General features: G+C 63.0%; 1 protein-coding gene and 1 long non-coding RNA gene across 4 annotated transcripts; one reads left to right on the top strand and one right to left on the bottom strand.

Annotated features, from left to right (window-relative positions):
• Positions 1-268: 268 nt before the first annotated feature.
• Positions 269-19,536, bottom strand: TLE2 (TLE family member 2, transcriptional corepressor). 3 transcript variants are annotated; one of them, XM_072721855.1, is made up of 20 exons: positions 19,381-19,536; positions 19,191-19,288; positions 18,726-18,789; positions 18,278-18,322; positions 15,850-15,912; positions 13,607-13,681; positions 13,192-13,375; positions 12,816-12,835; positions 11,819-11,926; positions 10,584-10,628; positions 9,971-10,120; positions 8,342-8,480; positions 7,422-7,582; positions 6,331-6,407; positions 5,413-5,662; positions 4,662-4,909; positions 4,404-4,551; positions 2,730-2,880; positions 2,116-2,192; positions 269-579 (listed from the first exon to the last, which is right to left on the bottom strand). In XM_072721855.1, exons 1-20 carry the CDS (start codon positions 19,402-19,404, stop codon positions 472-474), a joined length of 2,235 nt encoding a protein of 744 aa, XP_072577956.1. In that variant the 5' UTR covers positions 19,405-19,536; the 3' UTR covers positions 269-471. The 3 variants fall into 3 exon arrangements, with proteins under 3 accessions (XP_072577956.1, XP_072577958.1, XP_072577957.1); XM_072721857.1 differs by having other exon boundaries at positions 7,458-7,582; XM_072721856.1 differs by having other exon boundaries at positions 13,192-13,372.
• LOC140593980 (uncharacterized) lies at positions 9,132-12,481 on the top strand. Its single transcript, XR_011994517.1, has 2 exons — positions 9,132-9,443; positions 9,766-12,481. It is a non-coding gene; the product is annotated as an uncharacterized lncRNA (long non-coding RNA).
• Positions 19,537-19,792: the final 256 nt, after the last annotated feature.

Raw genomic sequence — 19,792 nt, 5'->3', positions numbered from 1 at the left:
GAGCACGCAAGGCCGCGTGGGACTCCCTCCGCTGCTGCGCCGGGTGCTGAAGCCACGCGTCGTGACGGCGAATCTCCACCGTCCTGGAGCCCTGCCGTCTCCCAGATGGCACGCGCAGATCGTGGGGGCCGGGCCCCGGTCCTGGGCATCACCTGCGCCGTGCGGCCCCACAGCACACCTGTCTCCCACCCAGCCTGCCCCCGGTCACGGCCGGGGGAAAGCGATGCCTCCCCCGACCCCCATCCTCCAGCCCAGGACAGAAAGGCAGTTGTGATAAATACATTTATTTCCCCAAAGTCCACCTGCCCATCCAGCCCCCCATGGGTCCAGCGAGGGCAGGTGTGAGGGAGGCAGCCAGAGGGCGGACGGGACATAGCACTGGAAGGTAGGAGCAGAGGGGGGCCTTTGGGGTCTCTGTCCGGGACGCCCCTCCCCCAGGAGCCAGGCCAGGGCTGCAGGCATGGGGGGGTCTCAGTAGACCACCTCATACACGGTGGCCTTCTTGTCACCTGAGCCTGTCACAATGTACTTGTTATTCCCGGAGATGTCACAGCTCAGCACGGAGGATGATTCCTTGGACTAGGGACAGGGATGAGGGGAGGGAGAGAAGGGGGAGGTGAGGCGGGGCAGGTGGGAAGAGGCAGGTGCCTGCAGAGGTGGGGGGGTCCCTGCCCCCAAGAATGAGCCTTGTTTCACCCAGGGACCCTGCCGTCTCCACCCTGCAGTCGAGGCTGGGGCCAGGATGGGATGCGGGATGGGGCAGCTGGCAGGGGGTTCGGGACTCTCCCAGGCCAGGGGGTGGGGGGCGATGACAGGGGAAGCAGGGTGACACATTGTTCCAGGGGGAACATCCACCGAAACTGGGCCTCAGGACAGGTGACGGCGCTCCTGGGAAGGGCAGGACCTCTGTTCTCTTGACACCAAGAGAGATCTGAGGCCCTGCCCTCTTGGACGCTCAGAGCGTGTGCGCCAGGCACGAGGCCACACGGCACAGCGAGGGTGGTGGCTCGCTAAGGCTCACCACGACGACCTACACCCGTAAAGGGCCCAACGAGGAGTTTTCAGGCTCTGCCAAAGGTCCAGATACATCTCTAGCCAACAAGTCCAGAGGCCAAAATAACCTGCGTCACAGTATTCTCCCTCTGCTGTACTGCCCTTTACAAATGTAAAAAAAAAAAAAAAAAAAAAAAAAAAAAAAAAAAAATCGCCCCACACGCACTAGGATGGCTACGAACAAAAAGGACACAATAACAAGTGTCAGTGAGGATGCAGAGACTCTGAACCCACGTGCACTGCTGGGGGGGTGGAGAGTTTGTCTAGAGGTTACACAGTTGTCAGCAATTCCACTCCAAGACAGCTGCCCCAGACATGAAAACGTGCCCACGGCAGCATGATTCAGTCGCCCAAACGTGGAAGCAAACCAGGTGCCCGTCAAATGGTGAGTGGATAAGCACCATGCAGCCCATCTATACTCTAGAATCCCACCCAGCCCCAGGGAGGAAGGGGCCCCGACCCCTGCCCCCACATGGACGGACCCTGAGGACACCGGGCTCAGGGCGGGGACCCAGACCCAGAAGGACACCTCCTGCAGGACCCCACTCCCAGGAGGTCCCCAGAGGAGGCCCATCCACACCCAGGACACGATCCAGCCCCAGGAAGGAAGGGGCCCAACACCTGCCCCCACATGGACGGACCCTGAGGACACCTCCCGCAGGACCCCACTCCCAGGAGGTCCCCAGAGGAGGCCTGTCCACAGAGACCGAGAGGAGGTGGTGGGAGCCGGAGCGGTGGGGGGGGGTCCGTGTGGGGAGATGGAAGGTTCTGGAGGCGGTGGTGGGGGTGGGTGCAGGGCGGGGTGAGTGTGCTTCGTGCCCTGAGCTGCGCACTTAGAGTTGGTTACAATGGTGAATTTTATACGTATTTTAAAAGTTAAGAACACAAATTAAAAAAAGAACCCAGGGTGCATGCAGATGTGGCGTGTGGCCAGTTTGCAGATCCTGCTTTTGCAGCTTCCTGGCTGGGGTGGGGGGACTCGGGGGACATGGTGTACCCACCAACCACCTGGGGGCTCTGGGACACCCTGCCCTGCCCTGGGGGCTGCAGACTGCCGAGTACCTGGAAAATGCTGGCTCCGTACGGCGTCCTCCAGGCGTTGAGCAGGTTGTCCTTCCCGGTGCTCACGAACCAGCGCCCTGGGGAGGGGAGGGCCGGGGGAGTTCCAGGAGGGAGGAAGCAAAGACAACCCAGGGCCGGCCTCTCCCTTTCTCTCGGACGCCCCTGCTCTCACGAGGGGGGCACCCCCCAAGGGGCTCGGTCTGGCTTCGAGAAGGGGGAGCCCCCAGGAGAGGGCTGCCGGATAAAATCTGGGATGTCCAGTTACATTCGAGTCTCGGGAAAATCACAAATCACTTTTAGTACAGAGGCGCCTCGAGCATCGTCATTTATTCTTTGTAGTCTACGTGCTTGGGATACACTTACACTAAAAATCACTTGGCTTATTTTTTAGTGTAAGTCTATCTCCTGAACACGTAGGCATTTACACAGCAGTGGCCTTTCCGTGTAAGTCTGTCCCGTGCAATACTTGGGAAAATCTCACACTAACGAGTGATCTGCTAAAATTCGAATTCCACCGGGCACCTGTGTCCTGCCTTGTGGGTTGCTAGTGCTGTGCTGTGTGTTGGCAAAGCCCGCCCCAGCGCCCCAGCACCCCGCCCAGCCCGAGCACCCACCGCAGGAGGCGAATTTGAGGGCGAGCACACAGCTCTCGTGAAGGTGCAACTGATACTTCTCTGGCTTGCGGACGTGCAGGACCTCCACGTTGCTGCTCTCCATGCCCACCGCCAGCCAGTCCTGGTTGGGGCAGTGGCCCAGAGAGAAGATCTGGGGGTGCAGAGGGAAGAGGGGGCATCAGAACCCGCTGCAGATATTGGAGGATGCCCAGAGGGGGCGGAGGGGGGAGGTCCGGCGCCCTCCCGCCGCAGCCCCGCATGGAGAGGCAGCTGGCCCAGGGCCTGGAACACAGCAGGCAACTGCATGTCAAATCATTAATATTAATCAGAATTACACGGAACCCTGGGGCCTCACATCCATTATCCGCTCCGAACGCACAACAGCTCTGGGAGGCGGGTGGGCGGGCGTGAAGCCGGCCGAGGACAGCCGCCCCCCTTGAGCAGATGGTGGAAGGCAAGCTGAGGCCCCCCGCTCGCTCAAGGTCACGCAGCCGCAAAGGATCAGGTCCTCGGACTCCCAGCTTGGAACGCGCCCCACTTGCCAACACCTCCTTTTATTTGGATCTGCAGGGGCTCGGGAGCCTCATCACCCCGCGCCCCAGCCGGAGCAGGCCCAGAGCAGAATGAGGTCTTGCTCTGCCCTAAACTTCTCACAATCTAACTGACGGGACACATGTGGCAAGAACCCTAAGTTGACAGCAGAGAGGAGACAAGGTTTTACGTGTTCTCTCCTGGCCGCACAGAAACGTCCCTGTATAATAAAGACAGGTGGCCCAGTGGGATGGGAGATACTCACCACGGTGTCCCCAGAGAACAACCCATCTAAGTCTCGGGGGCAAGGGACCGGCCACCACATCCACCTGCACCCTGCCTTCCTTATCAAAGAGACTTTTAAACTAAAGAGAAGGGAAGGTAGAACAGAAAAGGGTTTGGGAGTCAGCTACCCCCAAGCTTCCAGGAAGAGGGCAAAACGGAGGTGGGTTCTGAAGGATGAGCAGGAGCTCACCAATTGGTGAAAGGAAGGGGAAAGCGTGTCAGCTGGAGGGCACAGTAAGTGGAGCAGTCTAGAGGTGTGGCCGGGCATGGTGTGTGTGAGACCAGAGTTTGGGGGTCTTAGATGTCAGGCCACGGAGCTCCCACCCTGTCCCGAGGCAGTGGGAGAGAGGACCTGGGTGACTGCCCAGCCCTGAGGAGCCCCCCGATTCTGTCCAGCCCTGTCGCTACATCCTTCAGCCCAGACTCCCACAGCGCCCTCGACAGACCTCTGTGCAACTTCTGTGTCGACCTCTGCCTGTCTCTCCAGATCAGTGGCTCCACTATGCTGAGTCCCAGAGGGGGGTGAAGGCGGTGGGGGGTAGGGGGTGGTCAGGAGATTGAAGGCCAGGGGGAGGGGGAACAAAGGAATAAGGGGGTGGCATGGCACAAGCATCTGGGAAAGCGATCTGAGGGTCTTAGTGGGCTCACAGCTTCCTAGGAATCAGCTCCTCTGTGCTTCCCTGTAGCTGTCCTGGGAGAATTAAGGGGAGAGGCCTGTGGATTTGTCTTAAGGACAAACAGATGGACAGACATCGGGTATTTGAACCACTTGGCCTCTGGAAGTGAGTGCCTTGGGTGGAGAGGGGACTCCGGGTTCCAGAAACTTCTACGGCCCTCCCAGCAGACCCGCTGCAGCACCTGGGAGCTGAAGTCGTGCTGCTGCAGCTGGCGGCCCTCCCGCAGGTCCCAGCAGCGCACAGTGTTGTCCAGGCCCCCGGTCCAGAGCCGAGTGCCGTAGTCGGAGATGTCGATGCAGCTGGCGCCGTCGGTGTGGCCCTGGAACTGCCTGCGGGGAGAAGGGCCCGGGCGTCACTCCGGAGCTGCTTCCGCTCCAGTGCCCTCCCAGGCCACCCCGGGCCCCCACGGCACCCAAGCAGAGGGGGCAGGACCACCCACCTGACCATGGTCTGGTTCTGCAGGTCCCAGACCACGATGTTGCCGTCGCTGCAGCAGGAAAAGCAGACCTTGGCGTCGGGGCTGACCGCCAGGGCGTAGCAGGCGGGGGCGGAGGAGGTCAGCTCGGCCTTGATGCGCGGGGTGGGCGCCGCCAGGTCCCAGATGGACAGGGTGCTGGCCTCGCCGCCCACGATCAGGCTCCGGCCATCCGGCAGCAGCTTGCAGGAGCGAATGTAGTTGTCCCGGTTCTGGGACAGAAGAGAAGCGAGGGCGTGGGGCTGGCCCTCCTGCCCCGGCCTCCCAGCGCCCCCAGAGCGCCCCCAGAGCACGGATCAGATCACGGTAGGCTGCGAGCCCCGCCCCCGCCAGACAAGCCCCGCCCACAATCTCCAAGCCCCGCCCTGCCCGACATATCCCGCCCCCAGGGCGCCAGGTCCAGTCTCCATAGGCTGCGAGCCTCGCCCTGCCGGACAAGCCCCGCCCATACCTCCAAGCCCCGCCCCACAGGGCAAGCCCCGCCCCCAGGACACCAAGTCCAGTCTCTATAGACTGCGAGCCCCGCCCTGCCGGACAAGCCCCGCCCATACTCTCCAAGCCCCGCCCTGCCCGGCAAACCCCGCCCCCAGGGCACCAGGTCCAGTCTCCATAGGCTGCGAGCCCCGCCTTGCCGGACAGGCCCCGCCCCCACGGCCCCAAAGCTCCACCCTGCCGAACAAGCCCCGCCCCGCGCGGCGGCGGGCCCCGCCCTCACCAGGCAGTCCAGCTGCGCCACGGGGGTCTTGGCGCCCGGCTGCCCCACGTCCCACACTTTGACGCAGCCCTTGCCGCCCGTGTACACGTGCTGCGTGGAGCCGCTGATGGTGACCGCGCAGACCACCTCGCCGTGCGCCAGCGTGTGCAGCTGCCGCGCGTGCCGCGGGATGCCCGCGCCCACCAGCGCGTCCGAGGGGAAGGGCACCGGCTGCATCTGCCCGTCGGCAGATACGTGGAAGGAGTAGGCCCTGGACAGGAGGAGGACCGTGACCGCGGGGAGGGTCAGCCCTGGAGGTGGCACCCTCGTCCCCCCGCCCCGGGTGCCCCCACGCCCTCGGGGAAGGAACCCCGTGATCACAGGTGACCCAACAGTCAGCGGGGTGCTAAAGGCCTAGCCCGGTGCCCGGTGCGCGAGCCCTGGGAGATGCCTGGAGGGCTCCCGAGAACGGGGCCCAGGGGTGCCACCAGCCGCGGGCGGCCAGTTCAGCTTAAATACATTTACAACTCCGGTTCCTCAGTGGCCAAAGCCACAGGTGGCTGATGGCAATCAGCCTGGACAGCTGTAGGTACAGAACGTTCCGCCACGGCAGGAAGTTCCTGGGTACTTGGGGCCGGGGCCAGTCTGTGCGCTGCAGGGCCTGCAGCAGGATGGCTGGCCCCAACCCACGAGAGGCCGGATGTGGGCGTGGCAACCCAATATATCACCAGACAGGCCAAACGTCCTGGGGTGGGGGTGAGGGAGGCAAAACCCCCCTCCCAGCGCCCCCCCATTGAGAAGCAATGGTCTACATCTTGCTTGTTACATAACCCCTCTCTCCAGAGCCCCTCAAAGAGACCTTCTGGAAAGGCAGCTGGGAACCCCAGCCCCCCACCCCACGAGGTAAGCACCTGACAGGAGCCCCGAGCCAATACTCACGGCTTTCCGCCAGGGATAGTGGGCAGGGAGGAGGAGATGGATGACCCTCGGAGATGCGGGTGACACTCAAATGCCATCTGCCAAAATGCCAGAGGGGGTGTCACAGGGCAGGGGACTGAAGGCCACCTCTGCCCTCCCCCAGGCTCACCTGCCGTGTTTCTGTTTATCAGAGGATCCCTCACCGCTCACCAACCCCTCCCCAGGAGGAGTCCCGTCCTCCAGCCATACTGCAGACAGGAGAGCAGAGGCTCCCGCCAAAGTCTCCCTGCCCAGGGAACCTAGAACCCCACAGTTGGCAACCTCTGGCCCCCTGCTTCTTTTTGTAAATAAAGTTTTATTAGCACACAGCCGCACCCACTCATTTATATGTTTTCTGAGGAGGCTCTGAGCTGTGAAGGCAGAAACGAGGAGCTGCGACCTGTGACACAGACCACCCGGTCTCCAAAGTCAAAACTATTGTCTGGCCTCTTGCGGAAAATACTTGCTGAGCTCCGCTCTACAACATCCCTCCCAGGTGCCACCCAGCCTGGGGGCCGGGATGTCCCCAACGACGGCATTTTCTTCTCTCTGGAGGCATCCTGGTCCACTTCAGCCATCTGTCCCCGTACTGCCCTCTGGGGCCCACAGGGGTCTGCCCCCTGCACCCCAGCTCACAGGTCTCATGCCCCATTCCTCCCACTCCTCCTGAGACCCCACTTCTCGTCCTCTCCCCGGTCTAGTCTTTCGTCCGCAGTCTGCTGGAATCATTACAGTCCCTGAAAACAGGACTAGCAATGGCACGTCCTCTGCCAGGGGCCTAAAGGGGACCCTCAGCCCTGGGGCGGGGGGTCTCTGCTCCCGACAGTGCAGCACACTCACTGTTGTTTCTTTGTATTCAGCTTGTGGGCCACTGGGACCCTCGGATCACCCTCCCACATGCATATGCACTTGCCAAGTGGGGCTTCCCGTCCCTTTCCCTATTCCCTTGTCTCTCCTTATGTGATTGGTTTCTCCTTCCGGCACCCCCGCCCCCCGTATCCTGCCGCCCCCCGCATCCTGCCGCCCCCTGCATCCTGCCGATAGCACCTGGTGCCCCCACACCGAGCACTCACCATGGGGGACCGTCCATACACTACAGAGCCGCTGACCTGGGGGGACAGGTGGAGGCTGACGTAGGAGCTGGGCACAGAGAGGTCCCCGTTAAGGGCGCTGTGGGAGCTCAGGCTGAAGGATGTGGTGAACGGACTGGACAGTGTCAGGGGGCTCCTCAGGGCTGAGTACGAAGAGACAAAGACAGGTCTTCAGACCCCCCGGACCCAGACCCGGCCTTCCACGGCCTTGACCGCTCACTGGGGGTGGCTGTGCCCTGGTCCAGGCTCCACCACACCGTGTCATATTTCCAGATGTTTGAGAATCTTTCCCTCTGGCTTTCCTTCCTCAGTTGCTGAGCTCCTACTCACCCTTCAAAACCCCGGGCCGATGTCCAGCAACATCATCAAGCCTCCCCACCCCCACCCCCGGCCCATTTTGCTTCCCTCTGTCTATGCTAGCGCGGGTCACACACGCCTGGGAGCTCCTCAGGGCAGGTCCCAGGGCTGATTCTTTCTGGGGTCCCAGAACCAGCCAGGGCCAGGCCACAGGACAGAAACGGAGAACACCGGCACCCCCACGTCAACGATGGGGAATCTGAGGCTCAGGAAGTTTGACTCGCCCGCCCAAAGTCGGGCTGATGAGTACCCGAGGCTGGCCTCAAACCCCAGGCCGTCTGACCCCAAGGCCTCTCGGCCCGTGCACTAGGGCTAAAGCTCCTGAGTAAACCAGTGCCTCTCTGGGCCTCGGCCTCCCCACCTGTCAAGCCAAGACCCTGAGGAGACCGAGGCCCAGAGAGAGGCAGCACTGGGCTCTGAGTCCCAGAAAGGGCCAAGGCCAGGCCAGGGACAGATTCTGGCCTCCCGCCCCTGCCCCACCCCTGGCATCTTCTAGAACCCCCCAGAGAAGAGACCTGGTCTGGCGGGCCCCAGCCCACGCTCACCAACACTGTCGGTGCAAGGCGCTGGCTTGGCAGCAAGCTGGCGGAGGTGACTGGCTGAGCTGGGCCCGGGGGTGGACGCATCCTGGGGCGGGGAGGAGTCGCAGGACTTGGGGGCGGGGGTGCTGGCAGGAAGGTCGTTCTGGGGAGAAAGGTCAGGACTGAACACCCCTGTGCCCCGCACCTTGCTGCCCACGCTCTGGTGAGAAACCAGGTGGGAGGAAGGAGCAGGTGTATGCGAGCTAGGCCCGGGCTCACAGGACGTGCCTGCGCGCCACGGAGCTCCCCGCTAGTGCCCCTCTGCCGTGTCAGGGACACGTGAGGGTCCGCACACTGAGAGTGGCAGGCGGGCGCCTGGGCAGGAAGGGGCACAGCACCTGCCCACAGGGGTACAGCGGGCGCAGGGAGGGGCACTCACACCTGCTGCCAGAACCGTGCACGCGTATGATAAGGCATGCAGTGCGTTACACGGCTAGGGGTTACAGGGTCACGAGTGCGGGTGTAGACTGGCCTTGAGCAAGGGGCACACCTGCAGGGAGAGGGCGCACTGCGAGAGAAGGGGGCAGGGTGTGGGGCGGGAGAGCACAGGGTGTGCTCCTGGATGGAGGACAGGGACCCAGGACAGAAGACCCGCACCGGGGGAGGAGGACAGGCACGGGGAGGAGGACAGGGACCCAGGACGAGGGACTGGCACCCAGTAGGGGCCCGCCCGCCCTGCTTCTGGGGAGCGGTGTCTCTCGGGGAGGGGTGGACACCTGAGCAGGGGGGAAGCGACCTCGGGGAGGAGCTCCTCGCCTGTCCTCCTGCTGAGCGTCCCCCACCGCCAGGAACCTGGCGACCTCGCTCCGTCCTCGCCTCCCCAAGCCCGCCTTCCGTGCCAGCCGCCCGGGCGCCCACGAGGGCCGTGGGTGGGGACCACGTGGACAGGGAGGCCGCGGGCGCCCCTCCCCCTCGGCCTCCTGGAGTGGAGGAGGTCACAGAAGATGCCACGTGAGCCCCAGCCTCTGCGTCGCCATAGCAACCTGCTGGGAGGGGAGGCCTAGAAACCGGCGCCTCTCCCTCTCCCTCTCCGCCTCTCCCTCTCCCTCTCCCTCTCCCTCTCCGGGTAAGTGGGTAAGTGCTGGCCGGGCCTGGGGAAGATTTGGGGGAGGGGGCGGGACAGATGGAGCCCCGCGTGGGTGCCAGGTGCCGGGGCGCTTCCTACGCGGAGAAAGTTGTTCCCATAGTAATCCTCCTGCCCGGACCTCAGGTGGGGCTGCTGCGCCTCCAGCGCCTCTCAGGGGCAGGGGCCGGGACACTTGCAGGGCGGGAGTCAGCCCTGGGCCCCGATTCGATGGTCACTGGGCTTATTTCCGGGGCTCCCTACTTAAGCAAGCAACCGTCTCCCCAGAAGATGGAGAACGTGTATGTATTTGGTGTGTGTTTAGGCCCGACGGAGCCAGCCCGCTCGGGAGAAGGACTTGGGCAAAGTCGAGGCGGATTTTAGGAGGGTGACAAATAAGCACGAAGGACAAGCCTCTGGACACCCCGGCCGGGCCGGTTTCCACCCCCCTCCACATCTCAGGTGTCGGCATCTGTTTCCAGGTCCCCAGGATGCACGAAGTGAGTTTCCAGGCCTCCCCCACTCCTTACCAGGACAAGCTCCTTGGCTCGGGGGAGTGGCGAGCCGAGGCTCGAGGCCAAGGAGGCCGGACTGTCCACGAGGTCCCGACGGGCAGGGACGCAGATGGGGGCCTTTCCACACGGGGTGCTGGCAGGGCTGGGGGGCTCCGACGGCTGGTCCTGGGTTTGAGGAGGTGAGGTTAAGTGGAGAGGAAGCAGGTAAAGAGGGCGAGCCCATCCCTGTACCCCCCCCAGACCCCATCCCACCCTCCAGGCTGGGCCCCTGCAATCCACCCCATCCGATGGGATTGAGGGTACCTGCACCATAAGCACACATGGCAACGTCTACGTCAGGGCTCGCTTTTGGTGTCCCCCCCTGACTGGGGAGCCAGTGAGGCCGGGAAGGGGGCACAGCGCCCCGTCACACAGCGAGGGCGCTTGAAGCCGCTGCCCGCCCCCCAGGGTTCTTGGGGCCTGTGCTATGGAGGGCAGGTTGTCCCGAGCTGTCCCCTCATCCCAGACACCCTGAACCGAGAGGGGGCCAGGACGCCCCCTTCCCTCCACATCCAACACTCTGCCAAACCTGCCACTCGCTGTGCCCAGACCTCTGGGCCCTGCCGTCAGACGCTGGACCCCGACTCACCTCGTCCACCACCAGGTTGTAGTCACTCTTGTCTTCGTCACTCTCCTGGGGGGGGGGGGGACAGAGGAGAGGAAGAGAGCTTACTGTGGCCGTGCCCCTGCCACGTCCCCTTATTCGTCCCCAGGAGTGGGGGCGGACACAGGTCTGATCAGGGCTCTGGGGGCTCCAGAGGCCCCTGTACTTGGTTCGGAAAGAAGACTGCCATTTGCTCGGGTCCAGGGGGGCGCTGGGGAGGGGGCATGAGTCCCTCGTGGAGAAAAGTGAGGGGGGTGGAGCTGCATGCCCACGACGTGCTGTGGGGCCCTCCCCGGGTCTCAGTTTCCCCACTCTGTGCAGTGTGGGGAGAGCCATGGCCTCGGCCCTTCCTCAGGCTCCTGGCCTTCAGCTTGCCCCCTCCAGGCAGCCCTCCAAGCTTGCCCGAGAGGGATTTTCTCCTGACGCCTGCCCCTACATCAGTTCTCCCTCCTTGTGCGGCTCCCCACGGCCCTTGGGGGAAACAGTGTTGTCCAGGGCTGCCCCGTGTCAAGCAGAAAGGCCAGGAAGACCGAAGGTACAGCCTGAAGCCCACGTCTTCCCAGCAGGAGGGGCTTCTCTGACCCCCTCCCACCGACCCCCAATTATCTTCTTTAAAAACCAAAGGAGTTCCTGACGTGTATAGAACAGCTGTTTAGATTCTTAAGGAGCAAAGGCATCTGTGAGAAACAGAGGAGGACCTGCGGGCTCTGGGGCTGCCAGGCAGGTGGGACCAGGGTGAGGCTGGCCCCGTGGACGTGACAAGTGCTCCCCCTGCAGCCCCAGCCCCAGCCCCAGCCTCCACTGCGGCCCTGCCCTGGGGGGGGCCTGAGGTAGAGACTACAGGTGCGGGGCTCGGGCTCATACAGTGAGGGAGGGGTCCCAGCCCTGGAGGGGGCGGGGGGCCAGGGCCAGCCTCCTGCAGGACAGAACATTCTGGGCCTCCTAGAGAGGCAGGGGAAGGGGAGTCACAGAGGGCTGCACGGGCCGGAACAAAATCCAGGAGGGGGGGCATCGGCTGCCTGGTCCAGGGGCTTCAGACACAAGAGCAACTAGAGCTGGGCTCGGCCCGCAGGGGTCTTCTGATTGCCCCGCGCTCCGTGGGCAAAGGGGAGCTATGGAGGGCCCTGGAGTGAGAGAGTCACGGCCAGAGCTCGGCTCTGGTCAGCTCTGAGCAGCAGGGCTGGGGGCCCGCCCCAGTCTTCTGCTTGCCCCCCACTTACATAAGGTCCCGACAGATCTTTGTCCTCAGCGCGCTGCTTCCCGCTGCCGGCCGGGCCACCGGGCCGCTCCTCTTCCACCACACTCTCAGGGGGTGAGGGGGATGCGCTCTGCAGAGAGACAGGGCCAGGTGGGACAGAGGGTCAGAGCCCCAAGGCCCCAGACCCCATCCTGGCATAGCCAAGCCCGAGGGTCCCCAACACTGTTATTGGGATCTGGGCCTCAAGTTTCCCATCTGGGAAATGGGACCTTCCGAGGGCAGAGTCAATGCTCAGTTCTTGACGCCCCACAGCAAGCTTGTGAGGGGAGGTGATGGTTAATCCCATTATACAGACAGGGAAACTGAGCCCAAGGGAAGGCAGGGCTGTGCCGTGAAGGAGGGGCTGACACAGGACTCAAAGCCAGCCCACAGGCGCCAACAGTCTGGCCTTCGAAGGTCAAAGCCTGGGTCAGCTGCATCCCCGTCCCCCAGCATCAACCTGCCTGTGGGCCTCAGGCAGTCGGCTCCTTCCCTGGGACTCAGTCTCCCCATCTGTATGACCCTGGGGTCCTAGGATCAAGTCCCACATCGGGCTCCCCGCAGGGAGCCTGCTTTTCCCGCTGCCTGTGTCTCTGCCTCTCTCTGTGTCTCTCGTGAATACATAAAGTCTTTTAAAAAAGAAAAACAATTTAGAAATAATAAAAATTACACACAGGGCTACGGGGCAGCTCTGAGAGACAACATCAGCTGGATGACGGACGCGTTGATGAACGGAAGGGGGGGTGGAGGCTACTCCCCGCACGTTCACTTATTCATTTGCAGAAAGAAGCTCAAGGTGCCAAACTTTTGATAAAAAGAAGTCTAGGGGCACCTCCCACAGCAAAAGGCTCCAGGCGACGCAGCCAGACAGCTGCTGGGGGTCTTGCTCTGAGGACCCCATCAGCTCAGAACCCCCGGCTCCAGCCACCCACGAATACAGAGCGAATGTCACACGAGTTCCTGGGCGTCCTGCAACTTACCCTGCTTGGGGCTCTGTCCACTGGCAGGACGCAGGGGAGGCGAAGAGAGAGGGGAGACAAGGTGAGGGTTTCGTAGCTCGTGGTGCCAGGGGCGCACCCCTCTGGAGTTTATAGGGCCCCCTTCCCAGCTCAGAACCCCCCTCCTCCTTCCTACACCCCCGTCCTCCCCTGAACATTCAGACAGGTGTCCAGAGACGGGCAGTAGCTCGCCCAAGAACACACAGCGGCTGGGAGGAAAGCTGACCCCAGGCCGGGCGGGCCCGGTCACTCGCTCCCTGGCGCTTCGGGGAGTCTGGTGCTCTGGACAGCCTGGCCTGCCAGTCCCCCTCCGCACCCGGGCTCCCCTGGCCAGCGCCACCCTGTGGGGCCCACTCACCTCTGGGTCCCTCGGCCTCCCCACCTGCCCGGTCTTCCTTGGCAGCCGCAGCCAGCTGAGCCTGCGCGGCCAGAGCTCCGGACAGGGCCAGCAGCCCCGTGGCACTGCTGCCCACCAGGCCAGCAGGGCGAGGGGTGAGGGGTACAGGGGGGGCATGGTGGGACAGCGGCTGGAGCTGCTGCTGCTGGAGAGAGGACGGGTGGGCCAGGGCCAGGCCGCAGCCCAGCAGTGCCCCTGGCCCGAGAGGCAGCAGAGACCGGCACCGGGTGTGGGCATAGGGGGGCGCCCCGAGGCTCCGGAGAGGCCAGAGCCCCCTCCAGCCGCCCACCTGGAACCCCCAGCCTTAGCACCTCCAGGGTGCCCAGGACCGGGAGTGGGGTCTCCCCAGGACAGGGTAGGGGCGGGGAGGACTCACCCCGATGAGGCTGTTCAGCTCCCCCACGGTCACCTGCTTGGCCCGCTCCACGGCCTGTAGCACCTGTTGTTGATGCTGGGAGGCGGGGGTACCGGGAGGGGGTGCTCGGGCTCCCTGTCTCCGGCAGCCCCCATCCACCCCCACAGTGTCCTCCGAGGCCCCAGCTCCCGTCCATCCTTGTCCCCAGCGCTCGCTATTTCCAGCATTCCTGGCCCCCACCCCCTCGGTGCCAGGAGCACCCCCAGTGTGACAACACAAATGTCCCGTCTAAATCAGCACCCGGGGAAAACAGCAGCAGGTCACAAAGTAGAAATTGTTGTCCCTAGTAGCCCGGGGGCCTCTGCCCTGCCACCCTTCTTCCTGCCTCTCCTTGCCTCAAGCAATGACAACACGTCCTCTGTCCCCACTGTCGGGAAGCCACCGGCCGCAGGTGGCTACTGAGCACTTGAGATGCGGCCGTGCAAGTGACGAAGGAACCGTTTCACTTAATCTCATTTAATACAAATTTAAGTAGAAACGTAATGTAATACGTTCAAATAGAAACAGATGAATGTACGTGTGAGTGCCCGCACGGCTGTGGATCCACACGCCCGCGTGTAAGCGTGTCTAGGCCGAGGGTTGGCCTAACCACTTTTTCTGTAAAGGGTCACAGAGTAAATATTTTTGGTTCTCTGCGGCACCTTCTCTCTCCGTATCCTGCCATGCAGACCATGTGCCTGAACGGGCCTGCCGGTGTCCCCATAAAACCTTATTTATAAGGTGGGGTGTGGACCCCGACCACACCGTCCCGACCCCTGGGCTAGAATGGACTCGCTGGGGCACCTGTGTGTGTCACTGTTCACTTCCTGGTCCGTTTACCATCTTTCTTCCCGTGTTGCTCTTGTCACCGCGGCCACTCGGTCCCCACCCTCTGCTCCAGACACCATCTCTACAGTCTCACGCCAGCCAGGATATCCCTCCTTCCCGAGCTTCCAGAAAATCTCAGATTTGGCGAGGTCCCATCCGAGATGAGCATCTCCCCCTGTTTTTGTTCGCTGTCACAACTAGGGGGGGCTCCATTTACCCACCCTGCAGGGGGACCTGCCCTGGTGTCTCTTGTGGATGGAATGTTCCAGACAGGAAGCAGGGACAGCTGCTGCAAAGGTCCTCAGGCTGGCAGGCCCTTGGAGAATTCTTACAAGGGCTAACTTTTTTTTTCCTTTTAAAGATTTTATTTAAATTTTTAGAGGGAGGAGGATCCCTGGGTGGCTCAGTGGTGGAGCGTCTGCCTTTGGCCCAGGACGTGATCCTGGAGTCCCGGGATCGAGTCCCACGTCGGGCTCCCTGCATGGAGCCTGCTTCTCCCTCTCCCTCTGCCTGTGTCTCTGCCTCTTTCTCTCTCTCTGTCTCTGTGTGTGTGTGTGTGTGTGTGTGTCCCTCATTAATAAATAAATAAAATATTTTAAAAAATATTTAGAGGGAGGAAAAGCAGACACCCCACTGAGCCGGGAGCCTGATGTGGCGCTTGATCGCAGGGCCCTGGCATCATGACCCAAGCCAAAAGCAGACGCCTAACTGCTACCTGAGCCACCCAGGCACCCCACCCCCGCTTTTTTTTAAGTTTCAGTGAGGTGCTCACACTGCTTATTATGTCATCTGCCCCGGTTCTACCTTTTTAAAATTATTATTGTGGTTACAGATACGTACGAGTCACCATCTTAACAGTCTCTAAGTGCACAGCTCAGCGGCACGAAGCACACTCACATCGTCGTGCACCCACCCCCACATTCCATCTCTAGAACCTTCCATCTCCCCACACGGAGACTCCCCATCTCCTCCCTCAGCCCCTGGCTCCCACCACCATCTCGTCTCTGTCTCTGTGCACGACGAGACTCCTCTAGGGACCTCCCGGGAATGGAGCTGGACGGTATTTGCCCTTTCGTGACTAGCCAGCTGCACTGAGCACACATAGGGCCAACTCTTCCTGGGTGCTTGCTTAGCACCCAGTATCGCCCTGGCGTGTATCAGCTTGTCTAAACATGACCACAAAGGCACAGACAAGGCAAGCAGCCAAGGGCACAGGGCCACGACTCGGACCCAGGCGGCCTGGTGGCCGGGCCGGAGCCCCCACTCCTCGCCCTCGGCCTCCACCTCCGTCCATCCCTGAAGCCCCTGCCCGGTCCCCCCTCCCCGGCCCCCCGGCGGAACCAGTCCCCCCTCTCCCAGTCATCCAGCTCCCCGTCTGCCCCCACAGGCCCACTCACCTCCTGGGTCAGGAAGGGGATAATCTGAGCACAGATACCACTGAGGCGCTTCACAATCTCGGCCTGGCAGGAAACAACAGGGAGGAGGCTTGGGGGGGGGACCCTCACTCCAGATGTAATAAGCCTTGGCAAAGCCCGGGAGGTAGGGGGCCGTCACCAGCAGGTGCAAAGGGGGCGACGCTGAAGCCAGAGAGGCAAGGCTCGGGGGCGGACGGCGGGCTGCGGAGGACGCGGCCTGCGGAGCTGATGCCCAGGGCAGCCGGGAGCCGGAAGGCCGGGACGGATACAGACACAATCAACAGATTCCCAGGAAGCAGCCACCCAGACGCCCAACTCAGATGGGCACCGAGGGGCCGTGGGGTCATCGCAAACAAAGCAGTGGCCCTCCCAGGCCGTCTCTGGGGGGCACAGGCTCCCTCTGCGACCTGGGCCACTGCCAGGCCGAGATCCCAGTGCACCACGCTCAGGGGAAGGGCTTTGTGGTGTTGGGCTAATAAAAAGAAACATATATCTTGTCTTTGTCCCACATCCTGGTACAGAGGAGCCCCTAAAACTCTCAGAATTTCCCAGTGATGGGGGCGGGGAGCATCTTGCTGTTCTCAACACCTGAGTATGTTAGAGGGATGGCGGTCGAGTTAATCAGCAACGGCGATGATGTAACCAATTGGGTCTGTGCAATGAAACCTCCCTAAAAATCCCTAACGGAGTTGGTGGGGAGCCTCGGGTGGGTGACCGGGTGGGTGACCGTATGGAGGTGCTGGGAGGGTGGCGCACCCGGGCAGGGCATGGAAGCTCTGCGCCCCCGCCCCATGCCTCGCCCCGCGCCTCTCTTCCATCTGGCTGTTCCTGAATCCGATCCTATAGGATAAGCGGGTAATCTAACAAGCCAACTGTTTCCCTGAGTTCTGGGGACTGTTTGGGCAAATTATTGAACCTGAGGTGGGGATTACGGGAACCCTCAATTTATATATAGCTCAACGGTCAGACGCTTGGGCCAGAGACCCAGACTTTTGCTTGGCATCTGCTACAGGGGCAGCCGGTGGGGCCGAGCCCCGCACCTGTGAGGTCTGAGCTAATTCCAGGCAGACAGTGTCAGAATCAAGCTGAATCGCAGGACATCTGCTGGTGTCGGAGCTGGAGAATCGGCTGGTATGCGGGGAAGCCCACACGTTTGGGCACAGAAGTACAGGGAGTGGGGGGGAGGCTGTGGCTTTACAAGCGGGTGTCTTCGGGGACAGGATCTGAGCCAGGGGAGCCCCGAGAGGCTGAACAGAGTGAAAGCTGCTGCGTGGGGGCCGGGGAGAGGGGCAGGTATGGCATATCCAGGTGTGTGCAGGGTCAGGCTATGCTTTGCCTCTGCCAGGATTAGAGGGGTGCTGTGTGCCTCGTGCATCTGGACGGGGCTTGAGTTCCCACTGGGAGGGTGGGGGCCGGGCCCTAGCACCTGCCTGCCCCCTCCCACCCTGTAAGATGGTCTATTTTGTGCACCCCCAGGACCACGCCCTACTCCAGGCAGGTCAGCCCCCCGCCACGGCCCACACCAGAGCCAGCAGAGCCCACGCATACCCAGAAAAGCACACCAGGGCGGGCACCCTGAGGCAGCCCACACTCTCAGCCCACTCCCCCTCCTCTTCCCACCCACCCGGAAGGAGTGTTGTTTTAGGCTCCACCCCCCACCCCTACCCTGTTCTGATAGTCTCAGGGACAGAACCTAAGACCCCATCAACCTCATAATCTTTCAGGGTCCCTCATCTATCGGAGAACCTTGAGGTCAGTGTCAGGTTCTTGGGGTTCATTTCTTTTTGTTTTTTAAAGTAGGCTCGGTACCCAGCGTGGAACCCAACACAGACGGGGCTTGAACTCACGCCTCTGAGATCGAGACCTGAGCTGAGATCAAGAGTCGGATGCTTAACCGACTGAGCCACCTGGGTGCCCCGTCTCGGGGTTAATCTTGAACAACTGGAGTCCATTTGAGACCCTTCTGGTCTGAGAACCTTGCATCACACTCAGAAGCTGATGAGAGTCTCGGACCCTCAGGGCACTAGGGCCAATCTTACATCCTTTAAAGCATCAACAGCAGCTTGGGGTCCAGCTCAGATCATCAGGATCCATCCTCCAAACATGAGACTCTCTGGGCTGAAAGGGACCTCCCTGGGCCGGAAGTCACCTCCACTGCCTGCCCGACCTGGCTGCCAGCCTCTGCTGCAAGCCCTCCTTGACGGGGACACCTGGCTCCTGCCCACTTCTCACCTCTGCTGGACCCTGTCTCCAGAAGTTCAGAACTGTTTTCCTTCTGTGAGGCTGAAATCTGGCCCCCTGGTCCCAGAGATTTCAGGATAAGACCTGGACTGCCTGAGCGCTGGGTCTCTCTCACAGCTTCCAGACCCTCACCCTTCCTCCTGAACACCCCCTGAGCCCCAAAAGTTACCTGTTTATGCATTTCGATGTTGAGCCCGTAGGACATCTCATAATACTGCAAAGGAAGAGCCAGTTGGGAATGTCTACTGTGCCAGTTGGTGCCCAGCCCTGAGCTGGGTGATGCTGGGGCTTCCGGGGAGCCCCCAGGCTGGGGGAATCACAGCAGGGCACAGAGCCTCCCCCCAAGCCCAGAGGGGAAGACCAGAGGAGCAAGCAGGGAGGGCGGCAGGAGGAGGTGCCCAGAGACCTTGGCCCCTCGGAGATGCCCATCGGGAGAGGGGACATCCTTGCCTCATTGTTTGTAGGATGGCCAGGAATCCCAACCAGCCCCGTTTACAAGACAGGGAAAATGAGGCCCCGAGGGGCAGGGTGAGCGGGGAGCCAAACCCCCAGCGCTTTCAGTCACAGCGGAGCCCCCTCCCCACCGCCCGCAGCTCCTGGCACCCGAAGCCCCTCACCATGACATAATGTCGTTGCATTTCTGTCTTCTCACTGGCCAGCTTCTCGCATTCCAGCTTGAGGCTGGGAAGGAGAGGGGCATGGGGATCCCACCCTGCGCCCCACCCGGCGCAGGCACAGGACGCAGAGATACCCGGTCTGGGCCAGTTTCCAAAGTGATGGCTTTGGCTCAGTCCCCTGTCCCCACTTCCTGCTCGCCGCCCCACCTCCCGTCCAGTCCCTTCCCGCCCCTTCTCAGGCTCCAAGCGCCCCAGTGCTGAGCGTCCCCAGCCACCTCACCTGCGCTTCCACCTGGAAGCCCTCCCTCGGCCCTGCAGGGGGGCTCCCTCCTCCCGGCACCCTGGAGGCCCCGCCCCCGCCTGGCTGCGCCCGGGGGCCCCCCGGGGGCTCCCAGGTGAGCTCCCAGGTGAGCTCCCAGGTGAGCTCGCGGCTCCCCCGGGGCGCGGCGCCCCCGCCCCCCTCACCTGTGGTACTGAGCCTGAAGAAACTGGAATTCCTCTTTGATGCGGTCGCAGATCTCCAAGATCGAGAACTTGAAGGGCTGGCCCGACTGCAGCGGGGTCTGCGGGGGGCGCGGGGCTGAGCTCCGGGCGCCCGCCCCCACCCCGCCCCCGCGCCCGCCCCCGCCCCCGCGCGGCCCGGGCGCCCACTCACCGGGTGCCTGCCCTGGGGGTACATCCTGGCGAGGCGGAGGCCCCCGCGCCGCCGGAGCCCGAAATCCCGGGGAGGGGGGGCGGCGGCGGGGCCGGGGCGCCCGGAGGCAGCAGGAGGGGCGCGGCGGCGCGGGGCCGGGACCCGGAGCGCCCGCGCCCCCCCGAGCGCGCGGGGCGGGGGCGGGGCGGGGGCGCGGGGCGCGGGGCGGGCGCGGAAGGTCGCGCGAGCCGCGGCCGGTGTCGGCGGAGGCGCGGGCGGCGGGCCCCGCGCGGAGCCGCCTCCCTCCGGCGGGGCTCGGCCGGGAGCCGCGGGCAGAGCCGCCTTAAGGTGGCGCCGCCGCCCCCCGGCCCGCCCACCCGCCCGCCGCGCCCCCGCGCCTCGGGCCCGCGCCCCGGGACCCCGCCCCCGGCCG

Source organism: Vulpes vulpes, chromosome 9, assembly GCF_048418805.1.
Source record: "Vulpes vulpes isolate BD-2025 chromosome 9, VulVul3, whole genome shotgun sequence".
Taxonomy (NCBI): Eukaryota; Metazoa; Chordata; class Mammalia; order Carnivora; family Canidae; genus Vulpes; species Vulpes vulpes.
The sequence above is the reverse complement of the archived record's forward strand: the minus strand, read 5'-3'. Positions and strand labels throughout refer to the sequence as shown.

What these genes read in the sequence shown, in the direction of transcription:
- TLE2 (XM_072721855.1), bottom strand. Translation starts at nt 19,404, where the DNA reads ATGTACCCCCAGGGCAGGCACCCG. An exon ending in GGAGGCCGAGGGACCCAGAG is followed by an intron (nt 12,836 to 13,191) that starts GTGAGTGGGCCC and finishes GCGTCCTGCCAG; the next exon opens with TGGACAGAGCCCCAAGCAGG. An exon ending in CAGAACCAGACCATGGTCAG is followed by an intron (nt 4,552 to 4,661) that starts GTGGGTGGTCCT and finishes TTCTCCCCGCAG; the next exon opens with GCAGTTCCAGGGCCACACCG.